Here is a 24,478-nt window from a genome sequence, read left to right as displayed (position 1 = left end):
CATTTGTTCTTCAGTCAGTACTGTCTGTACATAAAGTTTAATAGATTTCAAGAATTTTGCTGATGAAGGAATGTATTATTCTCATACTGGGGTTGTGTAGAAACATGTGTGCCATGATTAAATCCAGAGGCATGAATGATTGAATATTATTTGTCGAGAAAAGAGGAATTTACATTTGTTTTTACTATAGAGCGAATGGGTGAAGACCTTGCAAGATACGCCAAGGCATTGCCATTTTGGGCTTGGTCAATTAAACCTTTAAATATTCATAAGGCATTACCTCTTTATTTCTCATCAGATTTTCTCAAATACTCACACATCTGATTCTCTATTTTACCTACCTGTACTGAAACCATATCAGGGCAGACTTCCCTTTAAAGATTAAAGATTAAGTTGATTTCTGGTCATGTGATGGCATTGTTAAAGAAAGTCTCAGGAAGCAATTGGAAAGGGTTTATTGCAGTGTAATATGTAGCACATGAAATTACACATTACAAGGTGGGGATTCCTTTGGAATCATCAACATATTCTCATCTTGCTGTACGTCGCATACACTGTACACAGAAAGGTGTCGGTGACTACACACAAATATACAAGATAAAAGTTTGGTCTAAACAGTAAACACATTACATGTAAATAATGAAATGAATGGCCATTTTGTAAAGTAATCAAATATAATGCATACCGGTATGTCTTTTTGAAGCGCCATATTAAAAATTATTTCATTCACCTGTTACAAATAATTGTATTTCAACAGACAGAATGCAAAATGCATACATATTACGTATTGTTAGATACGGCAAGTCATAATGTTTGTCCTTCCTGGCAACAATTACTGTATGCATTCTGACTACTGAAATACAATTATTCACAATGAAATAATTTGAATAATTTGAATACAGTTACCGTAAATCTCCGTGTATGAGACGCATAGACGCACCCCTATTCTGGGGGAATTTTTTGTTGTTGTTTTTTTGTTGTTGTTGCCAACTCTGTAGGCCCAGGTCCGTGTTAAAAAACCCACATGGGAAAGGACCTTTATTTTACTGCGAGGTGCAGTTGAAGGCACCAATTTGTGCTTGTGAACTTGTCACAAATAAGAGTAGCAATTTTGTTTTTAAAACTAAAGATGACAGACAAAATTTTCTAAGTCCAAACAGAAATTAGTCCACACAAGTAGTGTTGTTCTAGTTTTCGAGTGGCGAGTCAACACACGGTGTATGACTGAGCTTTGAGACATTGCCAGGCACAGTGGTAGGTAGAGGGGCATAAATCTACACTAAAAAAAAAAAAAAAAAAAAAAGGTTAACCGTGTATAAGACGCACCCCCAACTCTCAGAAAAAATTTCGGCGGGAAAAAGTGCGTCTTATATACAGAGATTTACGGTATTCACAATGAAATAATTTGTATCAAGGCACTTTACAAAGACATAAGCATTAGATTTGCGGGTTACATTACAAAAATGATGAATTTATGAAATTCTCTTGCCTTGCCTCGACATAATGCATCATCACCATAATTGCATATATATATATTAGCAGTCATGTACATGTCGCAATGCATTATGAATTTACTCTACACTGTACATGTACATGTTCATCTAGAGTCAGTAACTGGTATGCTATCTGTTGCATTTGATATTAAACAAAGTGCTTTCTTAAACAACATGTATAAATCATGTATTGTTTTTGTTTGCACCCATTTCTCCCTGGTTTTTATTCCCCCCTGTTTTTTTTTATCCCCCCTGTTTTTTTTTTATCCCCCCCTGTTTTTTTTTTTTATCCCCCTCTCATGTCTAAAAATGTCACAAATGTGTGAAATTCATATTCTATTTTTGTACAATTCTTAAAAATTGAATTACCCCCGCATGTGAACTATATTCTATGCCTTCTTTGCTGTGCTTAACTCTACTATTTGCTTCCTGCTATTTCTTGCATTTATTCAATATCCCTTTTTGTCTTGCTCTTTCATTTTGTTTTTATCATGCCTCATTGCTTTATTGTTTTCCTTCCTGCCCATTTTTCTTCCCCTTTCCTCTTTCTTCTCTCACATTCTCATGATTCACCCCTGCTATAATTTTGCTTGCAAAACCTAAACACCAATATTAAATTCAAATACACTCTATCAAAAAATTGTGAATATAAATATTCATAATCATTACTCAACTATTCGATTCAATTACATGCAATCCTTCACCCAATCTGTTATACATTCATGCATATTCACATATACACTATACACACCGACTCGCATAAACACTACACATATAATATATGCACACACTACATGAACACATACGATACTTCCATTTGATAATCACTTTGTTGCTCATGGTCATTAAACTTCTGCTCAATCTCAACACCCATCAAACAAACTTTTACTCAAATTTATCAATAACTTGCACATTTATCAAACGTGTATGGGCACTAACATCTCACAACAAATTGTGTTTCAATTTGATAACTCTTATGTATTTGGTTTGTGTATGATAACTTCAACAATATTACACTGTCACATAACACAAAATATGTTTTCATTTATTTATTATTAATTAAATCCTTCACACATCCCTCATACGTTTATATTATATACACAAATACTGTGGAAACATCTAAACAACCTCATGGTATAACCCCAAACTTATATTTTCATGTGTATTCAATATATATTCGGTGTCGTTAATACTGAAAACCACCAACAAACACCTTAATCTGTTCCTCTCATGTTATATACATGTACATCAACTCCTGAATGCCTGGTACCATTTTACACCTGTCAACCTCTCCTTTACACCTAACACCTTTCATACACCCAACACTGCACCTCACACCATCCATTACACTAACCACAGCACCCCAACGCCCATGACCTCTTTGGTGCAAGAGTGTGACCAAGATCCAAACCAAGTCAGCGTTTTCTATAGCACCAGCACAGAACGCCACAAGTACACCTCGGAAAGCACCGACATCGCCGCCCCCGTGACAGAGGGAGGAGACGACGTCAACAATGGCGGGAGGCACTCGCACCTCTGGTCGTACTCGAGCATGGATTCCGATGAGGAGATTGATGACACCAAGGCGCTCATCAATATAAAAAAGACAGAGGTAATGTACACGCTACACCCTTAATGTTTGCACTCAAACTGAGGCATTGAAATATTGGTGTTTATTGTAGCCCTACACGTACATGTACATATGGAACCACAGATATGGAATTAACAGGGGAGAAATAAAATGACATTTAAAAATCAGAACTTCAGGTATTAAAGTTAAAGACCAGTTATGGTCATGCAATTGCATTGTGAAAGAAAAGTTGTGGAATCGATCAGAAAAGGTTGATCATCTAGCATCTAGCATCTGCAAGGTTCTGGAATCATCAAAATGATAAGAAATTTGGCCCATTCTTTGTAAAGTTACAAGCACTATACACAGAAAGATGTATATGGGACTACCCTATATCTCTCACATACCATGAGAGAAACAAATTTTCCAAATATATGAATTAGTAGGCGGTTTCCCAGCAAATTTTTTATCATCATATATTAGTCAAAACATATTCTTTCACATGATTGGTAATGAGAGCTTCCATTTCATTTTTTGAAATTGGGGCGTTTCCAATACTGGTCTTTACCTTTAAAGTTAAAATAGAATTGAAGTATAATCTAAATGAAGTTTTCATACACTTCTATTATAGGGAATACAATTTTATGCTGGAGGATATATATGTTTGATAATACCGTTTCTATGATGAAAAAGACGATTTACACATCTATGTCATTAACCAGTTTAAAGGTAATACAAAGTTTTGGTAAATTTTGAAAATTGGGTGGATAGTGAATCTTTACAATTTTGATATATTTGGATGCCCCTGTGGATGTATTATAAGCACTAAAATAATTAGCCTCTAAAACACTTCTGTTTTCGAGAAAAAGCTGATGTAAAAATTTACCGGTGCTCTCGGTAAATTTTGATAAATTTCAAATGGCGCCTATGGCCGTACAATGGTAGCTGCGACTATGGAAATCTCAGAATATGCAGTTGTGATATATAATTTCCAAACGGGAATAGCTAATCGGTCGATTTTAGTTAAGAACCATTGTTTCATAGCTAAATTAATATCTCGACCTTGAGAGGGAGCTATACAACATAAAGAGTTTATTATTCATAATTTCATAACTTTAGACTCGATTTCAACCGCGACAACGATCAATTAATTTTGTAGGAACGCATATGCTTCCAATATGTTAATTTGAACCAAATTCATGACCCCATACCAAAACTTTGTAATACCTTTAATATACGGTACTGTGATTATCATCTTTTTGCTGAAAAAAACTGTTTTTTATACTAATTTTTACAATAATACCGCAAATCACTATTTTATTGGAATGTAAAAGCTCTTGCATTTTCTAGATACACGTAAACCTGTACAAGTGAACGGAGAAAGAGTGTCTGTAAAGCCATACATGTATGTATTACATTTGTTAAAGAAACTGTTTATAAATGCATGATTTGATTATGTCTTGTTATATTGCCACAGACTCGGAACAGTTTTCGATACTTTGAACATCACAAGCTGTTGTATTACTGGAACGAGCCTTGCGACAGCTACCTCAGGCTGTATGCTCTAGAAGAAAATACTCCATGCTCCTCGATCTACAGTTACAGAGGCTTCAACAGCGACCAAAAACAACAGAGGTAATGTATTTTCTTTTCCTTCTCACTTATATTGAAAAAACAAAAAACTTAAAATCCTATTTCACTTGTACTTCATTACGTTGTCAGGGACATGCAAATGATTCCATCAGAAGTATGTGCAAATATTAAAGCCCCACTGCACTACTTGTAGCTCCCTGCGCCTTCTTTATAGCAAACAATGCCTAATCGGTGCCTGTTGGTCCCCCATGATCCTCTTTCTCTCCCATGATCCCCTTTCTCTTATGTTTATAATTGAGAACTGATTTGATGAGATAACTACCTGTCAGTGACCTTGCAGGGAGGTTTTATCCCCCTGGTCAAAGTTGTGCAGACAGGCTTTAACATTTAATTTGTAAATATGACTTTCAAGTACAAATTCAATTTTATTTAATTCCAGTAAAAGCATATAGTACATATACAAATTAGATATACAGCACAGATGCAAATCATTCTACTTGGAATCAAGGGTACCATTGAACACCAAGTCGGTCTTGTCGAGATAGTTCCCTTATGAAAAAGTTGAAAGTGCTTGAAAGCAAGAGGAGAGTACACTATATTAAAACATTTACTTACATGAATATGCTAAACTCCCCAAAAGCTCACATTCTAAGATTACAAATGTAAAAAACAGAAAGACCAGACAACTCTAAACAAATATTACAACTTCAGACTGAAAAATCAGAATATAGGAGGATTTTTTTATTTTTCTGTTAATACTATTATGAAAAAACAATTTGTGTGATTTCATTTGAAAGAGAATTCCATATTCCACTTATGTCATGTAATATATTTCCAATATACTTTAAAATTGAATTGAGTTGAATCAGCTCGATCGGTCTTCTGGGTCAGAACATACTGTGTTCTTTGCTTCTTCTGCGTCTGTCATTGAAACATGCATTAAAGCCCCACTGCACTAGTTTGACCAGGAGGGATTAGACCTCCCTGCAAGGTCACTGACAGGTGGTTATCTCATCAAATCATCTCTCAATTGACATAAGTAAAAGGGGATCAAAATGGTCACAGATTAGGCATTGTTCGCCATATAGAGGGCACAAGTAGCTATGAGTACCGGTAGTGCAGTGGGGCTTCAAAGTAATCTGAACATAGAGATGACCTGCATCTGAAGACAGCTTAACCTGTCGTAATAAAATAAATGTTCATATCCCCCCCCCCCCCATTGATCACCTAATGGCTAATTGTATCAAGAGATGTCCCTTTCAAAAAGCTCTTCGGCCAGCACAAGAGAATTGATGAACCTTACACTGTACAATCACTACCGAGATCTCCGTTCACATTTCTATTTTTTTTATTCTTCTGTCTATTCATTTGCCCAGGCAAGACATTTACGGGAGAAATGTTATTGATGTGGAAGTCCCTTCTTACCTGATGCTGTTTGTGAAAGAGGTATAGTGTTTCTTGCATTGCCTTAATTTGTGGTATAAATACTGGACAATGAGCAAATTAATGAGTAGCTGGGTAGGTTGTGTGAATTCTATTTAGGATGAATATAAATGAAGAAGATGACAAATCCAAATGGAAATAACACATATTTTTGTAAATGAAAAGAAAATAGATAACAAAGTCTGGCATTCTCAAACTTACTCTATATCTTCTCACTTTAAGTATGATACGTTTCTTGACTTAATATTGTGTTTTTCATGTCCAATTACATTTTCTACCTTCCTGTCTCAAATTTGAAATTTCTGATAGTTTTAATTTGGTTTTGACAGGCATTTATCAAACAGATACATGTACATGTACTTATACATACGATCCCCATGATTCTCGCACATCCTTTGTTTTGTTTAATAATTTTTTTAAAATTTCATTATGTCACAGTAATCCTCACACTTCCCCTATTTTGCTCCCCTAATTTTGGGTGGGTCTTGAGATTCAGATTTCAGATCCATATACCAGGGGGGGGGGGGGGGTGTTTCACAAAGATCCTAAAGTCAAACTGAACTCTAAGTTGGACCTAAACATTATGAAGAGCCAGTTGTAGCCCTAAAATAAAATATATTCAAAAGCAAAGTATTCTAGAATTTTCATAAATTCCACATTAAGTACATGAAATCTCATTGATAATAGAAAATATGAATGATTTGAATCAACATTTTATGCCTTTTAAAATATCTTTTACAAAATATTTTTAAAGATGCTGATGGCTGTCCATAATTGTTAAGTCCAACTTAGAGATAAGTTCAACTTAGGATCTTTGTGAAACACCCCCCTGGTATGTTTATTTACCATTCTCATGTTTGCCTCCTATTTCTCTCTCCTTCCAGATCTTGAATCCGTTCTACATCTTCCAGATTTTCAGCATCATTTTGTGGATCATGGAGAATTATTTTGTCTATGGTGGCTGCATCGGGGTCATCATCATCATCTCCCTCAGTGTGTCGCTCTACGAGACAAAGAGAGTAAGAACCGTAGTTTAATATGCAGTCGCAATAGTAATAACATTGATCTGCATTTGCCACTCTCCACCCAGGTGTTGAATTGGTACAGGTAGGAAGGAAATGATTGAAGTAGCTTTAATAGCTAGAGGAGGGGTATTATAATAGGAGTGACTTAAGGACCTTAACCCTAATAAGGCCGGGCTATTTGAGGTCTTAGTATGGCCGGGGGGGGGCCATTATGGCCCCCCCTTAAGATCTCGGCCGCGAAGCGGCCGATCGCCGCGAAAATTTGCACGCATGTCAAGTGAAGTGTATAGAATAATATGATAATTTCAATTTTTTGAAAAATTTACTCGTTTGCATATTTATGGTAATTTATGCAAATAAAGTCATAAAAATCACATTTTTACCCATAAATCATATATTATTCATATTTAAGCATTCTTTTTCACTACATATATTCATTAGACCATTCTGAATAATAATATGACAAAAAATTTGGAAGACCCAGCTTATTTCTTATGTTATCTCTTGTTTTGATAATTTCTTATGTATTTCATTGTTTTTTTAACTTATGTATTTCATTGTTTTTGTTGTTTTATTTCATTTCTTACTACAATTCAACTATATTGACTCCCAAAACAACCACCTAAACTTTAAACAAGACCCAATAACCCATGTTTGATCTGTTTTTAGGAAAAATGACTTTTCCATATGTTTTGTACACAAATCACGAAATTGAGCGATTTTCAGGCTGACATGCAATGACAAAAGGTCACGTGACCTTGCAACCGTAGGTCCAATTTTCAAAAAAATTCTTTTAAAAGTTGCGCAAGACTCGAAAGAAAAAAGTCAGCGAGCGGCAGGGCGCCATCCATATGCGTTCCCGAGCAATCAGAAAAATCGTGGAAGGGGGGGCCATTATTCTTTCGAGTCTTGCGCAACTTTTAAAAGAATTTTTTAGGGTTAATGGATATGAGTGCTTAGTAGTATACCTTTCCTTTGATGCATATTTCACGCATGATTGATTTAAAGCAAGCAAAAAGCAACATTTGAAGGAAGGAAAAAAAAAGTCATTTGGCGGGCAGTATCTGAATTTCACATTTCTAGAAAGTTCATTTTCTGCTCCTTCATATGACACCTCAATCAGGAAAAATGAGCCAGGAATAACCAAAGTTCTGTTTGTTTAAAGTGGTGCTTGCATTTCCATAATTTGATTAAACGAATTCGTTTTCACTGGCCGCCTGCCGTAGCAACAAACTGAATTTACAAAAGATTTAACTCCGTTTCGTTGACGATCAGACATAGACGAAAGACTTCATGCATGGCTGATTGTCAATGAATAGGAGTTAAGTCTTTTGTCTTTTTCAACAAACTTATGAATTATTTTGTCATATTGCCTTCTCTCTACTAACCTGCATGAATTGTACCAGAACTGGACAAATTATCTTGAACAGAGACATTAAACAATCCTTTTGATATATTCCAAAATGGCGTCGCACAACGTACATTTGTTCTCATGAGAGCCAATATAGTTGACCACTGTGGACAGGTGGCCTTTATAGAGAGGGTGGCCATGGAAATGGATTGGATTCATAGATTGTGACAGCTTTTTTTTTTTTTTAATTTTAAATTTTATTTATTATTTATTTTACTTTATCTTTTGTTTTGTTTTTTGTGACAGCTTTTTGATATCTCTTGTTTGTTCATGTCTTGTTTTTTTTTTTAAAAATCCTCAGCAATCGATTGTCCTTCATGACATGGTGGCCCATGAATCTACTGTGACTGTATGCAGAAATGGAACAGGTGAGTCCATCATACTTTGTTTGAAAAATCTGTAGATTTTCTTCTTTAAAGCCCCACTGTACTACTTATAGCTAATGGCTCCCTCTATATAGCAAACAGTGCCTAATCGTGACCATTGGTCCCCCATGATCCCCTTTTTCTTATGTTAAATGAGAGCTGATTTGATGAGATAACAACCTGTCAGTGACCTTGCAGGGAGGTCTAATCCCCCTGGCCAGACTAGTACAGACGGTCTTTAAACTTCAAATGTACATACCCTCTGAAATTTTGCTATAGAATACACCTGTACATGTACATGTAGCATGATAATCACATCTCACTGAATGCAAGCTGATGAGAGATGATTTGTCCAGTAAAGGGAGAAAATATCATGTTGTGATTACAATACTGGAGAGTGCTGATGTAGGGATTCGCGTCTTCTTCCTTGTAATACAAGTTCTTCAATTATATTTATATTCCTACATATAAATTGTATTGTTTGAGCAGATGTCAAGTATGTTGTCAAATTGAATGGAAGAAAATAATTGTTCATTTGAATTGGAAAAAATAAAAATCTTTTAGAAAATATTTAGGGCTGATGAGAGCTGTGTATAAAGAAAAGACTACTTTTATACCTGTAACGGTAATATTTTTATGAATGCAATTAAATTAAAAAAATTCTCTTTAAGATGGAAACAAAAAGTATATAGAAAGAAGTTAAAAAATAAGGACTAAAATAAACAAGAATAAAAATGGAATGTGATTTCTATAATTCCTCTTTGTAGTCCCAAATAGTGGGTTTATAAATCGTTTTGGTTCAAAAGCTGAAATCAGTGAATCTTTAAATGATTTTTTTTGGTGTGAACAGAAGAAGAGATAAATTCTGGTGATGTCGTTCTAGGGGGGTGTTTCACAAAAATTCTAAGGGACTCATCTCAAAGTTGGACTTTACATTCATGTAAAGCCGTTGACATCTCTGAAAATATTTTGTAAAAGTTATTATAAAAGGCATAAAATGTTGATTCAAATTATTCATATTTATAACAAGTCTAAAATACTTAAATTTTCAACTTTTAATTTATTTTATTTTAAGACTACAAATGGCTCTCCATAATTTCTAAGTCCAACTAAGAGTTAAGTTCAACTTAGGATCTTTGTGAAACACCCCCCTGGTGATTTGATCTACATCTCACCTCATGCTCCAGAAGCCAAAATTATGTTGAAATATCTTTTTGTTGATTTTTCTTAACAGAAGAAGAGATAAATTCTGGTGATGTTGTTCCTGGTTATTTGGTCTACATCCCACCCCATGGTTACATACTAAGTTGCCATGGCCCGTTATGCTTCAGAACCTAAAACTCTGTTGAAATATCTTTGTTTTTTCTTAATAACAGAAGAAGAGATAAATTCTGGTGATGTTGTTCCTGGTGATTTGATCTACATCCCACCCCATGGTTGTATAATGAGCTGTGATGCTGCTCTCATCGGCGGAAACTGCATTGTCAACGAGAGCATGCTGACAGGTGAGATCACTACTACTACTAATAATAAACCATTCTTTTATAGCTGCTCTGCTAAAGCCAGGGTAATTATGCTGCACTATTGCAGAGTGCTTAGAGACTTCTGATAAGGTAAGTGTCAGGCGCTACATAAGCAAATATAATTATTATTATTATAGCGCATATCACAAAAAAAAAATTGAGTCCCTCTGCGCTCAGAAAAAAGAAAAGAAGGGATAATAGCAGACATGAGGGAAGAGTAGAGAAAGAATGTCTGCTATGTCATAATGTACTAATGTAATGTAATGTACTAATTTAACAAAGAAATGTGTCTTTAAGAGACTCTTGAAATGTTAACCTCCCAAATCAGTCTTTCTTCATTTCCGTGTAATTGTTTTTTCTTTTCAGGAGAGAGTGTACCAGTGACCAAAACGCCCCTCCCCAGCCCTCCCTCTACCGAGGGGGAGCCCCCACAGTACTATTCCCCGGAGAATCACAAGCGACACACCCTCTTCTGTGGTACAAAGGTCATCCAGACCAGGTACTACGGCTCGGAGAAGGTCAAGGCCGTTGTCGTACGCACAGGTGTGTATTCCGAAATTCCGAAAGTAGACTGGATTCAAATCTTTTGAATCCCTTGTCCCGTGCCTTCGGGCATTCATATATTGTCTTACTTTCCAAATTGAACTTTTCCCATCTTTTCTGAATGGGAATTTTCCATAAATTGCACCAAACACATCAGCCGAAGCTGTAGGCGGTGACGTATGTGTTTGTAATTGGTGTTAGCAAAATCATCCTCACTATACGTTCATTGAATGATCATGCTTCCCCAAGATAAGGACTGACACTTGGTTAGGGAATGGCAAAATGACAGTATCCAAAATAGTATACTTGTGGTCACAGTTAGTAAATCAATCAAGTGAAATAAGTGAAATATTTCTTCTTTTTATCCCATTTCATGCAATCCATTTCTTATTATACTAAATATAGATAACCGATATACAATTTTGAGTAAAAGAAGTGTCTCAAATATGCCAGAAAATATTCAAAAATGACTGAAAACCAGTTTGTGCATATTAAATTAGATGCTCATGAATATTCATAAGGTGTTTGGAAACCGTTGACTTCATTGAGCATTTTGCTGTTTGTTTGTATCTTGCTAATTTAACTCATGCTGTGAAATGAAAACATTATGTTTGATACAAATGGCAATTAAATTTTTTTGTCTTCAACACTGACAATTATTTATGCAAATTAGATAAGTCATGGTAATTGAGCTAATTCAAATGATTTTGTCCAAACTTGCTCTTCAATTGAAAACTTTATACATATATCATACTCTTATTTATCTTTTACTTTACTCACGCTTAGCAGTACAGAAGCTAAACTCTCTGTCACTCTATTGATTGTAAGCTAGTATATGACTATTTGAAGTGGTGGACTTTAACAATGCCAAATCTGAGATGCATGGCCCTACGTGTTATTAGTGTCTGTGATATGGTGTAATATTGAAGCCCTAAAAAAAATTGGGCTTCAAAATGATCAAGAAGTGCCTCAAAAAAGTAAAAATCTTTGAGTGACTGGTTTTACCATACTCATTTTCCCCAATAGACTGTAGTATTATAAAAACCATTGGGAAAACGGTTTTTGAACTTTCAAATTCCAATCATAAATATCTTGGTTAATCAGACGGGCGATTGGCTTGTAAATGTCATGGGATTCTTGGCTGACCTGAAGGTTTATATTATGATTGCAGCATGAGCTAAATCCAGGATTACGGTCAGAATCTGAGACATAGTTCCCCAATCCCTGTAAAGTGGAAGGCATAAAAATGGCAGCATGTAACATTTATAGAGATATCTGTTTTGTTCACTAAGAACTCCCTCCAACTTAAACAAAAATGGTTCAAATATATTAAAGTCTAATAAATATATTAAAATATTTATTACATGCATGTGTTTTTTGTTTTTTGTTTTTTTTTCAATCAGGGTTTTCTACAATGAAGGGTGACCTTGTTAGGTCAATCTTGTTCCCTAAACCAGTTGGATTCAAGTTGTACTCAGATTCTATGAAGTTCATTGGGATCCTTGCAATTTTGGGTAAGTATTTGAGCTCAGTATTCATCTTTGGCTAGCTGTGTTTGGCACTCATCGTCTTCTAATATTAATAATAATAATAATAAATAAGATTTATAAGGCGCCAAATCCACTTGACAGTCAAACCCTCAAGGCGCAGCTTGTGCAAAAGATGAAATACGTACATGATACATTTATACAGATTTAATTTACACATGGTAGATGATCATAGGTGCCAACCATTTCTATTTTTGAGGAAGGATCTATCTTTTGATCTTCAAGCTTCTGTTTTTAACCCGATATTCCTCTCTTTTTTCTGAAATATTGTATATAAAAGTTATACAAAATAGACTATATTTCTAGAGGAGTTCCTAACTTTTGCTTTGAAAGATTTGGCTCACTAAATGGCTCACTAAAACAAACAATGTGTAATGACTTTTAAACAAAACCAAATTACATGTAATGTTGAGATGACAGTGTGCGAAACCTATTGGGTATTTTTCATGCAGAATTTAGATCAAGGAATGCAACTGACCGATCAGTAGCCATGCATAACTGCTTTGTTTATTAGATACCTGTCCGTTTACATTATATCCTTAATAGGTGAAAGATAATTCTGGAATGGCCTGATCTGTTTTAGTTATGTGAGAATTCACTATCGCTTCGCTATTAGAGATACCAAGATAAAATATCCAATGTAATTAGTTTTCACTTGAAATATGATTTTAGTATGCACAATGTGAGGAAAACCCCAGCAGTATCAAAGTCTCATTTAATCTGTGATTGCATCTTTCTTTCATTTATGTTTATTTCTCTTTAGCTTCAATTGGAATCATATACTCTGTGGTGGTTTTAGTGATGAAAGGTGTAAGTATAAATCAGTTTTGACATTTGTGTTGTAGCTTTAAATATAAGGTTGAGTTCTGCATGCATCGGGAGAGGTGGACAATAATAAGTGAGCATTTTCATTGTTTGATAATGGTCTATCCAGAATTCATGTATCCTACCTTCTACATGAAGGGTATCGCACGCTTGATAAATAATTTCTGTACCTGTATGGATATATGGCAATGAAAATGAACATCACTTTGTGCATAATGAATATGAATTTATATTTCAAGCCCCACTGCACTACTTAAAGGTACTTGCGCCCTCTATACAGTCAACAATGCCTAAGCGGTACCCATTGATCCCCCATGATCCTCCTTTTCTTATGTTAATTGAGAGCTGAGTTGATGAGATAACCACCTGTCAGTGACCTTGCAGGGAGGTATAATCGCTCCATGCCAAACTAGTGCAGAGGGGCTTAAAAAAACAACTTGTTTTAAAAAATCAGGTTTTTGATTTATGCAATGATATTGTAAAATTTCCCAGTAGAATGATGACCCTGAGGGGTGTTTAACAAAGATCCTGAGCTGAACTTATCTCTAAGTTGGACTTAAAGCCGTTAGCATATATGAAAATATTTTGTAAAAGTCATTTTCTAAGGTATATGTTGATTCAAATCATTTCAATTTACTAATATCAAGGAGATTTCATTTTCTCGATGTGAAATTTATAAAAATTATAAAATACTTCGATTTTCGCTTTTGAATATATTTAATTTTAAGGCTACAAATGGCTCTCCTTAATGTTTAAGTCCAACTTAGAGTTAAGTACGACTTAGGATCTTTGTGGACACCCCCCAGGTGAGTTCAGTTCATTTCACACAAAACAACTACAAATCACAAACGATAGGAATAACCATATAATTGAATACAAACTAGAAGAATTATGATCTTTGTGAAACACTTCCCTGATGATGTTTTATTTGCCTTTTTTTTTAAAGGCCAGGATATCAGACATTGTTTACAAAGCTCTGGACATCATCACGGTGGCCGTGCCCCCTTCACTGCCGGCTGCCATGACAGTAGGGACGGTCTATGCTCAGCAGAGGCTGAAGAAAGGCAAGGTGTTCTGTATCAGCCCGCAGAGGATCAACATTTGTGGGAAACTCAAACTTGTCTGCTTTGACAAGGTAAGTGCTTGATATTAATAACCTGTTAACTGCCGAAGTTTCTCAGTCCGATAGACTTAATACCTGAGCTGACCTGTTCCGAAGGCAATAGGTTAATTGCTAAGCCCAAGATAAGTGGGAATAAAAATCCATAGGGATTGCATATTGAGTAAAAATAAAACCATTTTCAGTGGGTTCTAAGTCTTTTTTTGAGTTATGGTGATGCATCTTTTAAGGTATTTCACTTTGTCTCATAAAGAGATGTGTTTGACTAGAATCAGTTGTAGCTTTGTACATGTAGCTTGATATTTATTGCAACTCTATACAAAAGAGATGGTAACTTAAAATTGATTGGAGGGCTTAAAGCCCCACTGCACTACTTATAGCTACTTGCGCCCTCTATATAGAAAACAATGCCCAAGCGGTGTCCATTGATCCCCCATGGTCCCCTTTTTCTTATGTTAATTAAGAGCTGATTTGATGAGATAACCACCTAGGTCTAATCCCCCTGGCCAAATTAGTGCAGATGGGATTTAATATGAATAAGCTGTTGACTGCTAAAGTCTCTCAGTCCCATATACTTAAAGGCATTGTTTAACAAAGTTTCCAGTTCTTCAAATCTGAGATGCATGACCCTACATGTTGTCAGAGTCAATAGACAATGAGTTAATTGCTATGCCCCATATAACTGGAAAAAAAAATCCATGGGGGATGCATATTGAGTAAAAATAAAAACCACTTACAGTGGGTTCTATGTATCTTTTTGACCTGTGGTAATGCATCTTTTAAGGTATTTCAATTTGTCTCATAAGGAGATGTGATCGAGTAGAATCAGTGACCCGTTTCACAAAGCCTTTTTTCAATGACAAATGACAAATGACAAATATCAGTGACAAATCTGCTGATAACCAATCAGAAGCAAGGATTTCAGTAGCTTATAACACAAATTGTCATTTGTCACTGATGAAAAGTTTTGTGAAATGCCCCCCAGTTGTAACTTTGTACATGTAGCTTGATATTGATTGCAACTCTATACAAAAAAAGATGGCAACTTTAAAATAAATTGGAGGGCTTTATAGACATTGTTAATTCACCTCCATAAACTGTAGACTGAACTGAAGATTTCTTGGACCTGGGGGACATTGTACCCCTCGTGGACCGGACTGTAGTGCAATTAGCCTCCACCCTTCCTGGAGGGCCTGTGTACAGCTTATACAAAACAAAAAAATACATTCCCTCGTACACATTGTTGATGCGTCTTCATTCTTATGTAAACCTTGTTATGCCTACTATACACCAGCTAGATCATCACACCAGCATCTTCTTAAGATCCCCAAGACGCAAGTAGCCTGTGATGAAAGGGCGTTTTCATCTGCAGCACCTTCTCTTTGGAATAATTTACCATTTAATTTGAGAATCATAACTTCCTTAGAGACCTTTCTTTTTTAACAACACCTGTATTTGGCACTATGACGCTCATGGAAACTCTCTCATTCTCTTGTGCGCCTCGGAATAGAATTGTCTAGATAGACACAGTGCTATATAAATACCTATTATTTTTTATTATTATTATAATTCTAGACTGGGACTCTGACGGAAGATTCTCTGGACCTTTGGGGCGTGGTACCCCTCCTGGACCGCATCTTCCAGCCGGTTGTCCAGGCAGCCAGCACCCTTCCTAGAGGGCCATTCCTAGCTGCGATGGCCACCTGCCACTCTTTGACCAGGATCGATGGGGAGCTGGTCGGAGACCCGCTGGATCTCAAGATGTTTGAGGCTACGGATTGGGTGAGTTATTAGGCCTGTCCTCACTAATTTTTGTCTTCATCAGCCTGCAGTTGCAATAAGCAGGATATTTGGTCAAGATAATCATCCCAAGATATCTTGGGCTAGTTTGCAAAATATCCCACTATCTGTCCGGTGCGTTTTCACCAGCCTGAAGACTCCACTATGCGCGAACACTCAGCAAAATATATTGAGCTAATTTCTCTAGCTCCAGTTCCGAGGTTGAGTTTCGAGCTGATGAAGACGCGATTTTTAACTTCTGGTTTATTTCCATGATCAGAAGTAGTGGGCTATTTGGAAATCTCAAGCTGATGAAGACATACCTATTGATGGTATGACACATGATACAGTAAGGACTGATCATTGATCATTTTCTTACATGAGTCGAATTACTCAAATGAGTAAAATTATGTAAACAAACTTAAAAGCTGTACCCAATGCTATCTCTAACCTCAGATCAGCCCTTACACTTACCCTAACCCTAACTCTAACCTTAATCCTATATATACTTAAAACCTAACCATAATCCCATGTCTTTGAATAAAGCCAGGAGCAAATTTCTTATCATCAAGTTGTTTGGAACTTTTCTCTTGTTTTTTAGGTTCTTTAGCTTTGTAATTAAAAGATAACTAAATATATCACTTTTAACAATGAAAATGATCTACTGATTGTATGTGTTGTTTAGATATTTATTCAAAGCAAGGTTTAAACAAAGTTTGAAATTTTGTACCTTGCATCTCATTGTATGAAAAATAATCATGAAATGAATTTTAGTCTCACTTACTTCTGTAACCTAAATAGTTGTGTTCTTACTTTCATCATTGTATTTAGGAACTTGAAGAGCCTGGTCCTGATACCAGTCGATTTGACAGCCTCATACCAACAGTTGTCAAACCAAAGACCAATGACACATTGTATGCAGCAAGTGCAGAAGGAGAGGTGAGATTAATCATTCATTCATTTATTCATTCCTTTGTTCATTTATTCATTTCTTCACTCTTCCATACGTTCATTCATTAATTCACTCTTTCATTGATTGATTGATTCATCCATTTATTTGTTCATTTATCCATCCATTCATCCATCCATTCATTCATTCATTCATTCATTCATTCATCCATTCATTCATTCATTCATTCATTCATCCATCCATTCATTCATTCATTCATCCATTCATTCATTCATTCATTCATTCATCCATCCATTCATTCATTCATTCATTCATTCATTCATTCATTCATCCATCCATTCATTCATTCATTCATCCATTCATTCATTCATTCATTCATTCATTCATTCATTCATTCATCCATTCATTCATTCATTCATTCATCATCCATCATCCATTCATCCATTCATTCATCCATTCATTCATTCATTCATTCATTCATTCATTCATTCATTCATTCATCATTCATTCATTCATTCATTCATCCATTCATCCATTCATTCATTCATTCATTCATTCATCCATTCATCCATTCATTCATTCATTCATTCATTCATCCATTCATCCATTCATTCATTCATCCATTCATTCATTCATTCATCCATTCATTCATTCATCCATCCATTCATTCATTCATTCATTCATTCATCCATTCATTCATTCATTCATTCATTCATCCATTCATCCATTCATTCATTCATTCATTCATTCATTCATTCATTCATTCATCCATTCATCCATTCATTCATTCATTCATTCTTTCAATCATTCACTCATTCATTCATTCATTTATCCATTTATTCATTTATTCATTTATCCCTTTTGATCATTCATTCACTACTGTCATGCATTAATTAATTCAGTTTAATGGTTGGCCAGTCATGAATTTGTTCATCTTTAATATGAGACATTATTAGCAGCCGCTAAAAGATGTATGTACATGAAAATACATTCAATGTGATTTTAACAAAATATAGTGATAATGTAAAACAAGGCAGTCTTTTTGATAGTCAGGATACATTTGAAACAGTCCTGACAGCACAAGTATAAATCAATATTGATAATGTAGTATTAAATGAAAGGGTATTATCATAGTGGTAATTTACAAGTGAGATGTGAGATACATTTTTTCTATGCTGGAGATAAATGTACCAGTCTTTATCGGACTTTGTTCATAGGTTTTTTCCTTCTTTCTGCACTACATGTATTATTTGAAGCTTTCTCCTTACCACCATAGTTATTTCATCATCTGTATTACATGACGTTTTGTTAGAAGTTTTATTGTGCGTACCAAGATTTATTTATTTATCTTATTTGTCATTATTATTTGTTATTATGTCTATTTTCCGCAGGAGGAGTTTGAGATCGGGGTAGTGCGGCAGTTTCCGTTCACATCCAGCCTGCAGAGAATGTGTGTGATCACCAGAACGATGGGAGCCAAACACATGGATGTATATGTGAAAGGAGCCCCAGAGATGATTGCTTCATTATCAGATCCAAAAACATGTATGCTGGACTATATTTCTCTCTATTTTGTTGTTGTTATTTCTTTTGTGCCACTAATATCGTTTCGCATTTGCACTGTTGACTCGGTATCAGGTATGCAACAATGGTTTCAATCAGACATAGTCAATGCTCTAGTACATGTAAGGAGAGATTTCAAAATTCTTTGTTGCATTGTTGCAATCATCTGCCCTTACTGTGATACCCCTGAATTTATCAAGATCTCGTCATTGTTGAAGAAAAATGTCTTAAATATAACTTAAGCTTACAAAGTACGTTACTTTTTTCTTCAACAATGAATTATCAAAGAATTTAAATCCGGAAGATTTGTGACGTCCCTTGAGATACCAATAGTGAGAGCACCCAGTAGCATGAACAGCCTGCCATAGTTAAGTCCATCTTAAAGTCGATCTTAGTCTGTGTTAAAGCCCCACTGCACTACGGCTACTTGCACCCTCTTTATAGCAACAATGCCTAATCGGTGACCATTGGTCCCCTATGATCCTCTTTTTCTTATGTTCATTGAGAGCTAATTTGATGAGAGAACCACCTGTCAGTGACCATGCAGGGAGGTCTAATTCCTCCTGGCCTAACTAATGCAGTGGGGCTTTAAACACTCCCCAGGGTCAGCTGTGTCTCGTGCTATGATCATTTATCATTTCCTCCTTGCAGTACCGGAGGATTTCCAGGAAGTGTTGCAGAACTATACCCAGCAGGGCTTCAGGGTACTGGCCCTCGCTTGGAGACAGATGGATCCCAATTTCTCCTGGCATCATTCTCAGAAAATACAGAGGTAATACTCACTTCTCAATCCTCAACTTTGACCTTTGAACTATAACATGGAGATGAGGTTTCGTGGGGAGATGGAAAAGGGACCAGTTACCTAGAAAATGTAAAACATACAAACAATTGTGTATAGCTAGTATGTATAAAATCAACATACAAAAGCTTTCTCCCTTGACCGTTCAAGGGAGACATAAAACATATTTTTTATAGGCAGGCGGTCTTTAAGTACAGGTTCCTTTAGTACAGGTTTTAATGAGAAACCATATCCAATGGAAACAAAATATGTGGTCTTTGTAGACAGATCCTCTTTCCGTACAGGTGGTCACTGAAGCAGGTTTGATTGTACAGTCAAACCTGCTTTAGTGACCACCTGTCTTCAAAGACCACCTGTCTACAAAGGCCACATTTGTTGTTTCCCTTGAAAATGGTTTCTCATTGAATCATGTACTAAAGGAGCCTGTCTAGTACAAAAACCACCTGTCTACAAAGACCACTTTTTGTGTTTCCCTTGGGCGGTCGCTATAGAGAGGTTTGACTGTATGAGGAATTTTATTGCCAATTTTGTTTCTTCCTTTGTGTGTTTTAGAGCGGAGGTTGAATGCAATCTGACGTTCTTAGGCCTCCTCATCATGCAGAATGCCCTCAAACCAGTCACCACGGAAATCATCAAACAGCTCAACGATGCTAATATACGCACCGTCATGGTTACTGGTAGGTAATCCAATCCTGATAATTACCAGATTTAAATCGGTTTCCCAATTTTTTTTTCTTCCTGATTATTTTTTCTTCCCGATTTTTTTTTTTCTTACCTGATTTTTTTTCTTCTTTTTCTTCCCGATTTTATCCCTTTTTCCATAGTTTTTCTCTTATTTTCTCTGTTCTTTCCTACTTCTTTCCTACTTTTTCCCTATTTTCCCCGATTTTCTTACTTAAAAAGGGGGGAATGTTGTTTGATGGCATTCCCCCCCCCCCCTGAATCCTTTTTCTTTTTTTTTTACTCAAGGGGGGCTTGGTTGAGGGGGAAAAAAAAAAGCCTTTCTTTTTTAGTGCTCACTATCACCCCTGGTAATCATACAATGATGAATATTCACTTCATATATCCAGTTTTCATTTTTTCAATTTTTTTTTTAAAGAATTAATTTAATTCAACATGGCAGCCCTAGGGCTGAATTGCATGAAATGATAAAGTATAAGCATATCAAATATATTACTGAACTTTTTTTTAAAACTTACATTAGTTTGTGTATTATAAAATACTTATTATGTATTAAGCACAAATTTGTATTTCCAATATATTTTCCTTTACACCATGCCACCTTGTTTGATGGACCATACACAAAGACAAAAAAAAGTTTGTTCAACTTTTGCCTTTTTTTTTTACTCACCCTGCATATGTATTCCAACTTGTTTACCAATAAATAGTCAATTTCACCCATCAAATGATGACATGTGGAATTGACCAAACTTTGCTTCCTTGTCATTTCCCGATAAAGGTGACAACATGCTGACCGCTATCAGCGTGGCAAGGGATTGTGGGATGGTAGGTCGTAGGTCAAAGGTCATCGTCATCAATGCCCATCCTCCCCAAGCTGACCTGCCTGCCCGTATCGAGTGGAGCTACGACACCATGCCCGATAGGAACTCAGAGTGCCTTTCATCCAATTCAGAAGTAAGTGGAAAGAGGTTGTATGGCACTTCTTCCTGCGACAATAGACCTGGGGAGTGTTTCACAAAGATCCTAAGTCGAACTTAACTCTAAGTTGGACTTAAAACTATGGAGAGCCATTTGTAGCCATAAAATATATAATTTTCAAAAGAGAAAATTCAAGTATTTAGACTTTTTATAAATTCCACATCAAGAACATGGAATCTCTGTGATAATAGAAAATATGAATGATTTGAAACAACATTTTATGCCTTCTAACATAACTTTTACCAAATATTTTCATAGATACTAATGGCTTTCCATAATTGTTTAGTCCAACTTAGAGATAAGTTCAACTTAGGATCTTTGTGAAACACCCCCCTGTTTACTAGCACATTCAAATGTATGGATGTTTTTTTCCTGGGGGACTAGTGATGAGTTATTCCATTAACCTGTTATAAATGAATGAACTTAATCGTTGTCAAGAACAACCTTTGTTAAAAAAGTATGCATACAATTTGAGTATGTTAGTAAGTAAACTGGTGTATTGCTATGCAATAATTTCCTACCCTAACTGAATTTCTAACTTTGACCCCCAACACAACACTATCCCTGACTCTGATACTATCGCTAACCCTAAATCTAACCTAAAGCTTAATCGTAACCCTAACCCTATAACTTTGAGGAAACGAATGCCAGAGCAATTGCCACTGGAGAAACGTAGGACCACCATGCAAAGGAGATGTAGACAAACCTGTATTCATGTATAAAGACAAAGGGAATTTTCAAAGCCTTAAAGTCTTACGTTGCAATCCTATAAAATCATTATTTTTTTTAGACTTTTAACTTTGAATACCATCTCTTTCCTGCTTTATTTCACCTTCAGTCTTACCAAGAAGACATCGCAGTCGGCCTAGAGCATGAGAAGTATCACTTTGCGGTCGCTGGCAAATCGTTCGCTGTTCTCAAGAGTCATTTCCCAGACCTCATGGACAAGGTGGGTTCCTTATTTAATTTGATTTGATTTAATTTGATTTATTTCTGTTTGATTTTCTTTTTCTTTTGCAGTTTTCACAAATATATAACAAAAAACAAATTAAACAAATCATTGCAAATTTTACACATGACAAAAGAGTATATCTAGAATAAAGTAAGGCTGGTAGCAACTAATCAAAAACATCAAACAGGAGGGTTGACAAAGTAAGCAAAGCTTGATAGCATGACTACCCTCAATGGATTCATTTTAATTCAAATATGGAGGAAAAAAATATTGGTAAAAGGGAAAAAAGAAAGAGAGAGAAAAAGAAAGTAAGAAAGATGGGGTGTACATCAAGATTCACAGATGTATGTGGTAGTTGGATTTCAATTTCATACATGAAGATAAAAAAAAAAAGATGCACATTTCAATATGGAGTGCCTCCTCCCACTCTCTTCATCCTTTAAACAGATACCATCATTCTGTACCAAGTTGCATATAAACCCTTAATCAAATCATCATGAAATCTGTATCCCATTTTCTATTTACATGGCTATGAAATCATAGTGTTTTAGAATTATATGCATTATATGAAATAAAGATGTTGACACTTTTAGCTCCATAAATGAGTGGACGAAGTAAAACAGAGTCTAAGTTGTAGTTCGCCTTCATGATTATTTCATATGAGCCAGAAATTAACTGTCGGAATTTCAGAATGTAGAATTGAACACCCAATGTTTTGACATATGATTTTAGTGGAATGTCAATATTATTATCATATTTTTATATGAATGGAATAAGATTCTTAAAGCCACACTGTCCTACTTGTAGCTACTTGCTCCCTCTATATAGAAAACAATGCCTAATCAGTGACCATTGGTCCCCCATGATCCTATTTTTCTTATGTTAAATGAGAGCTGAGTTGATGAGATAACCACCTGTCCAGTGATCTTGTAGAGTGGTCTAATCCCTCCTATAAACTAGTACAGATAAGCTTTAAAAGACAATAATATTCATTCAAATAACATAACACATTAACAGTTGTATTCAAAGGGTATGCCTGAAATATCATTTAGTATCACTTAGCGAGAAATTTGTGCTTGTCCTGCAGTTTTCAGATAAATTTTTCATTTGCTTTTGGTACATAGATTGTCCAGAGGGGAACAGTTTATGCTCGCATGTCCCCGGATCAAAAGACACAACTTGTGGAAGCCTTGCAAAGTTTGGGGTAAGTATTTGATTCTGTTTAATCTCTTTAAAGGTATAGACCAGTTCTGGTCATGCGATTGCATTTTGAAAGAAACGTTGTGCAATCGATCAGAAAAGATTGATCATCTAGCATATAAGTATTGGTGTGTACTGCAAGGTTCTGGAATCATCAAAATGATAAGAAATTTGGGCCAGTCTTGGTAAAGTTACAAGCACTGTACACAGAAAGATTTATATGGGACTACACAGACATGTGGCATAAAAATCTGTCCTGATTTTTATGATGTCACATGCCATATTTAGAATATTAAGGCATTTGAAGAGACATGCTTTTCAGGGAACATTTTGTATCTTGATGTTCATCCACACTTGCATAATACAATGATAACATTCACAATTTTTTTTCACCTTTTCCCAGAACTCAACCTCCTCATTAAAGAGCATTTATAAGAAACCAAATACTTTCTGTTTCGAAAGTTTGAGAGACAAGGTTGTTTCCTCAAATACCTTTAATATAGAGTTGACACAAGAGAATACATGTTGCTATTTTTTTGTTTTGCAGTTGGATAAACACTTCATTTCAAATCCTCTGTATTTCAGGGGTGGCACTTTGTGCTAGTCATATGACCCATTCTAAACAAAGATTTACATTTGAAATAAAATAAATTCATATTCCACAACACAAATTTTTCTGCAGTTTCTTACAGGCATCAAGATGAGCAATATCAACCAAGAATCCACAATTTTTATGGCACAGAATTTCTCCATTTAACTCTACATTTAACTCTACATTTGGATTGATTGATTTGATTTGTACTTATTTGAGTGGTGTGTTTAATTGACCCTAAATATGTTCTTGACCTAGCCTCCCTTCGATCCTCTTTTTCTGCCAGATCCCTCCGTTCGTCTTCCTCCATGCAACTAATTCACGGCCCACAAACAAAAACATTTTATGGTGACCGTGCCTTTTCATCGATCGCCCCCGCCCTCTTGAACAAACTCCCACCCCATATTCAAAACGCCCCATCCATTGAATCATTCAAAACCCTTTTCAAAACTCACCTTTTTAATCAGTTATAGTATACTGGAGGCGCACACAAGTAGTTAATTCCATTCAACTGAATTGTATTGTATTAGTAATATTTTATTTTATTTTGTGACCTTTAAGCTATT

The 24,478-nt window shown here is 35.6% G+C and overlaps 1 protein-coding gene and 1 non-coding gene across 6 annotated transcripts in view; one reads left to right on the top strand and one right to left on the bottom strand.

The window, feature by feature from the left end:
- The window catches only part of LOC582670 (probable cation-transporting ATPase 13A3), a 48,839-nt gene that overhangs the window by 13,625 nt on the left and 10,736 nt on the right, over nt 1-24,478 (top strand). For 3 of the 5 annotated variants that reach the window (XM_030986964.1, XM_030986966.1, XM_030986967.1), the window contains 18 exons: nt 2,853-3,105; nt 4,541-4,698; nt 6,033-6,102; nt 6,984-7,118; nt 8,837-8,903; nt 10,277-10,405; nt 10,790-10,966; nt 12,370-12,480; nt 13,277-13,323; nt 14,285-14,473; nt 16,034-16,240; nt 17,069-17,176; nt 18,539-18,692; nt 19,362-19,482; nt 20,062-20,186; nt 20,969-21,144; nt 22,007-22,117; nt 23,245-23,324. In XM_030986964.1, coding sequence (XP_030842824.1) covers nt 2,853-3,105; nt 4,541-4,698; nt 6,033-6,102; nt 6,984-7,118; nt 8,837-8,903; nt 10,277-10,405; nt 10,790-10,966; nt 12,370-12,480; nt 13,277-13,323; nt 14,285-14,473; nt 16,034-16,240; nt 17,069-17,176; nt 18,539-18,692; nt 19,362-19,482; nt 20,062-20,186; nt 20,969-21,144; nt 22,007-22,117; nt 23,245-23,324 — 2,418 coding nt within the window. The remainder of the gene's footprint in view (nt 1-2,852; nt 3,106-4,540; nt 4,699-6,032; nt 6,103-6,983; nt 7,119-8,836; nt 8,904-10,276; nt 10,406-10,789; nt 10,967-12,369; nt 12,481-13,276; nt 13,324-14,284; nt 14,474-16,033; nt 16,241-17,068; nt 17,177-18,538; nt 18,693-19,361; nt 19,483-20,061; nt 20,187-20,968; nt 21,145-22,006; nt 22,118-23,244; nt 23,325-24,478) is intronic. The other 2 variants (XM_030986965.1, XM_030986968.1) reach the window with 1 other exon arrangement.
- LOC115924855 lies at nt 11,095-11,226 on the bottom strand. Its single transcript, XR_004064459.1, has one exon. It is a non-coding gene; the product is annotated as a U4atac minor spliceosomal RNA (small nuclear RNA).

The sequence above is a fragment of the Strongylocentrotus purpuratus genome, unplaced genomic scaffold, assembly GCF_000002235.5.
Source record: "Strongylocentrotus purpuratus isolate Spur 01 unplaced genomic scaffold, Spur_5.0 spur5_scaffold_16, whole genome shotgun sequence".
NCBI lineage: Eukaryota > Metazoa > Echinodermata > Echinoidea > Camarodonta > Strongylocentrotidae > Strongylocentrotus > Strongylocentrotus purpuratus.
The sequence above is the reverse complement of the archived record's forward strand: the minus strand, read 5'-3'. Positions and strand labels throughout refer to the sequence as shown.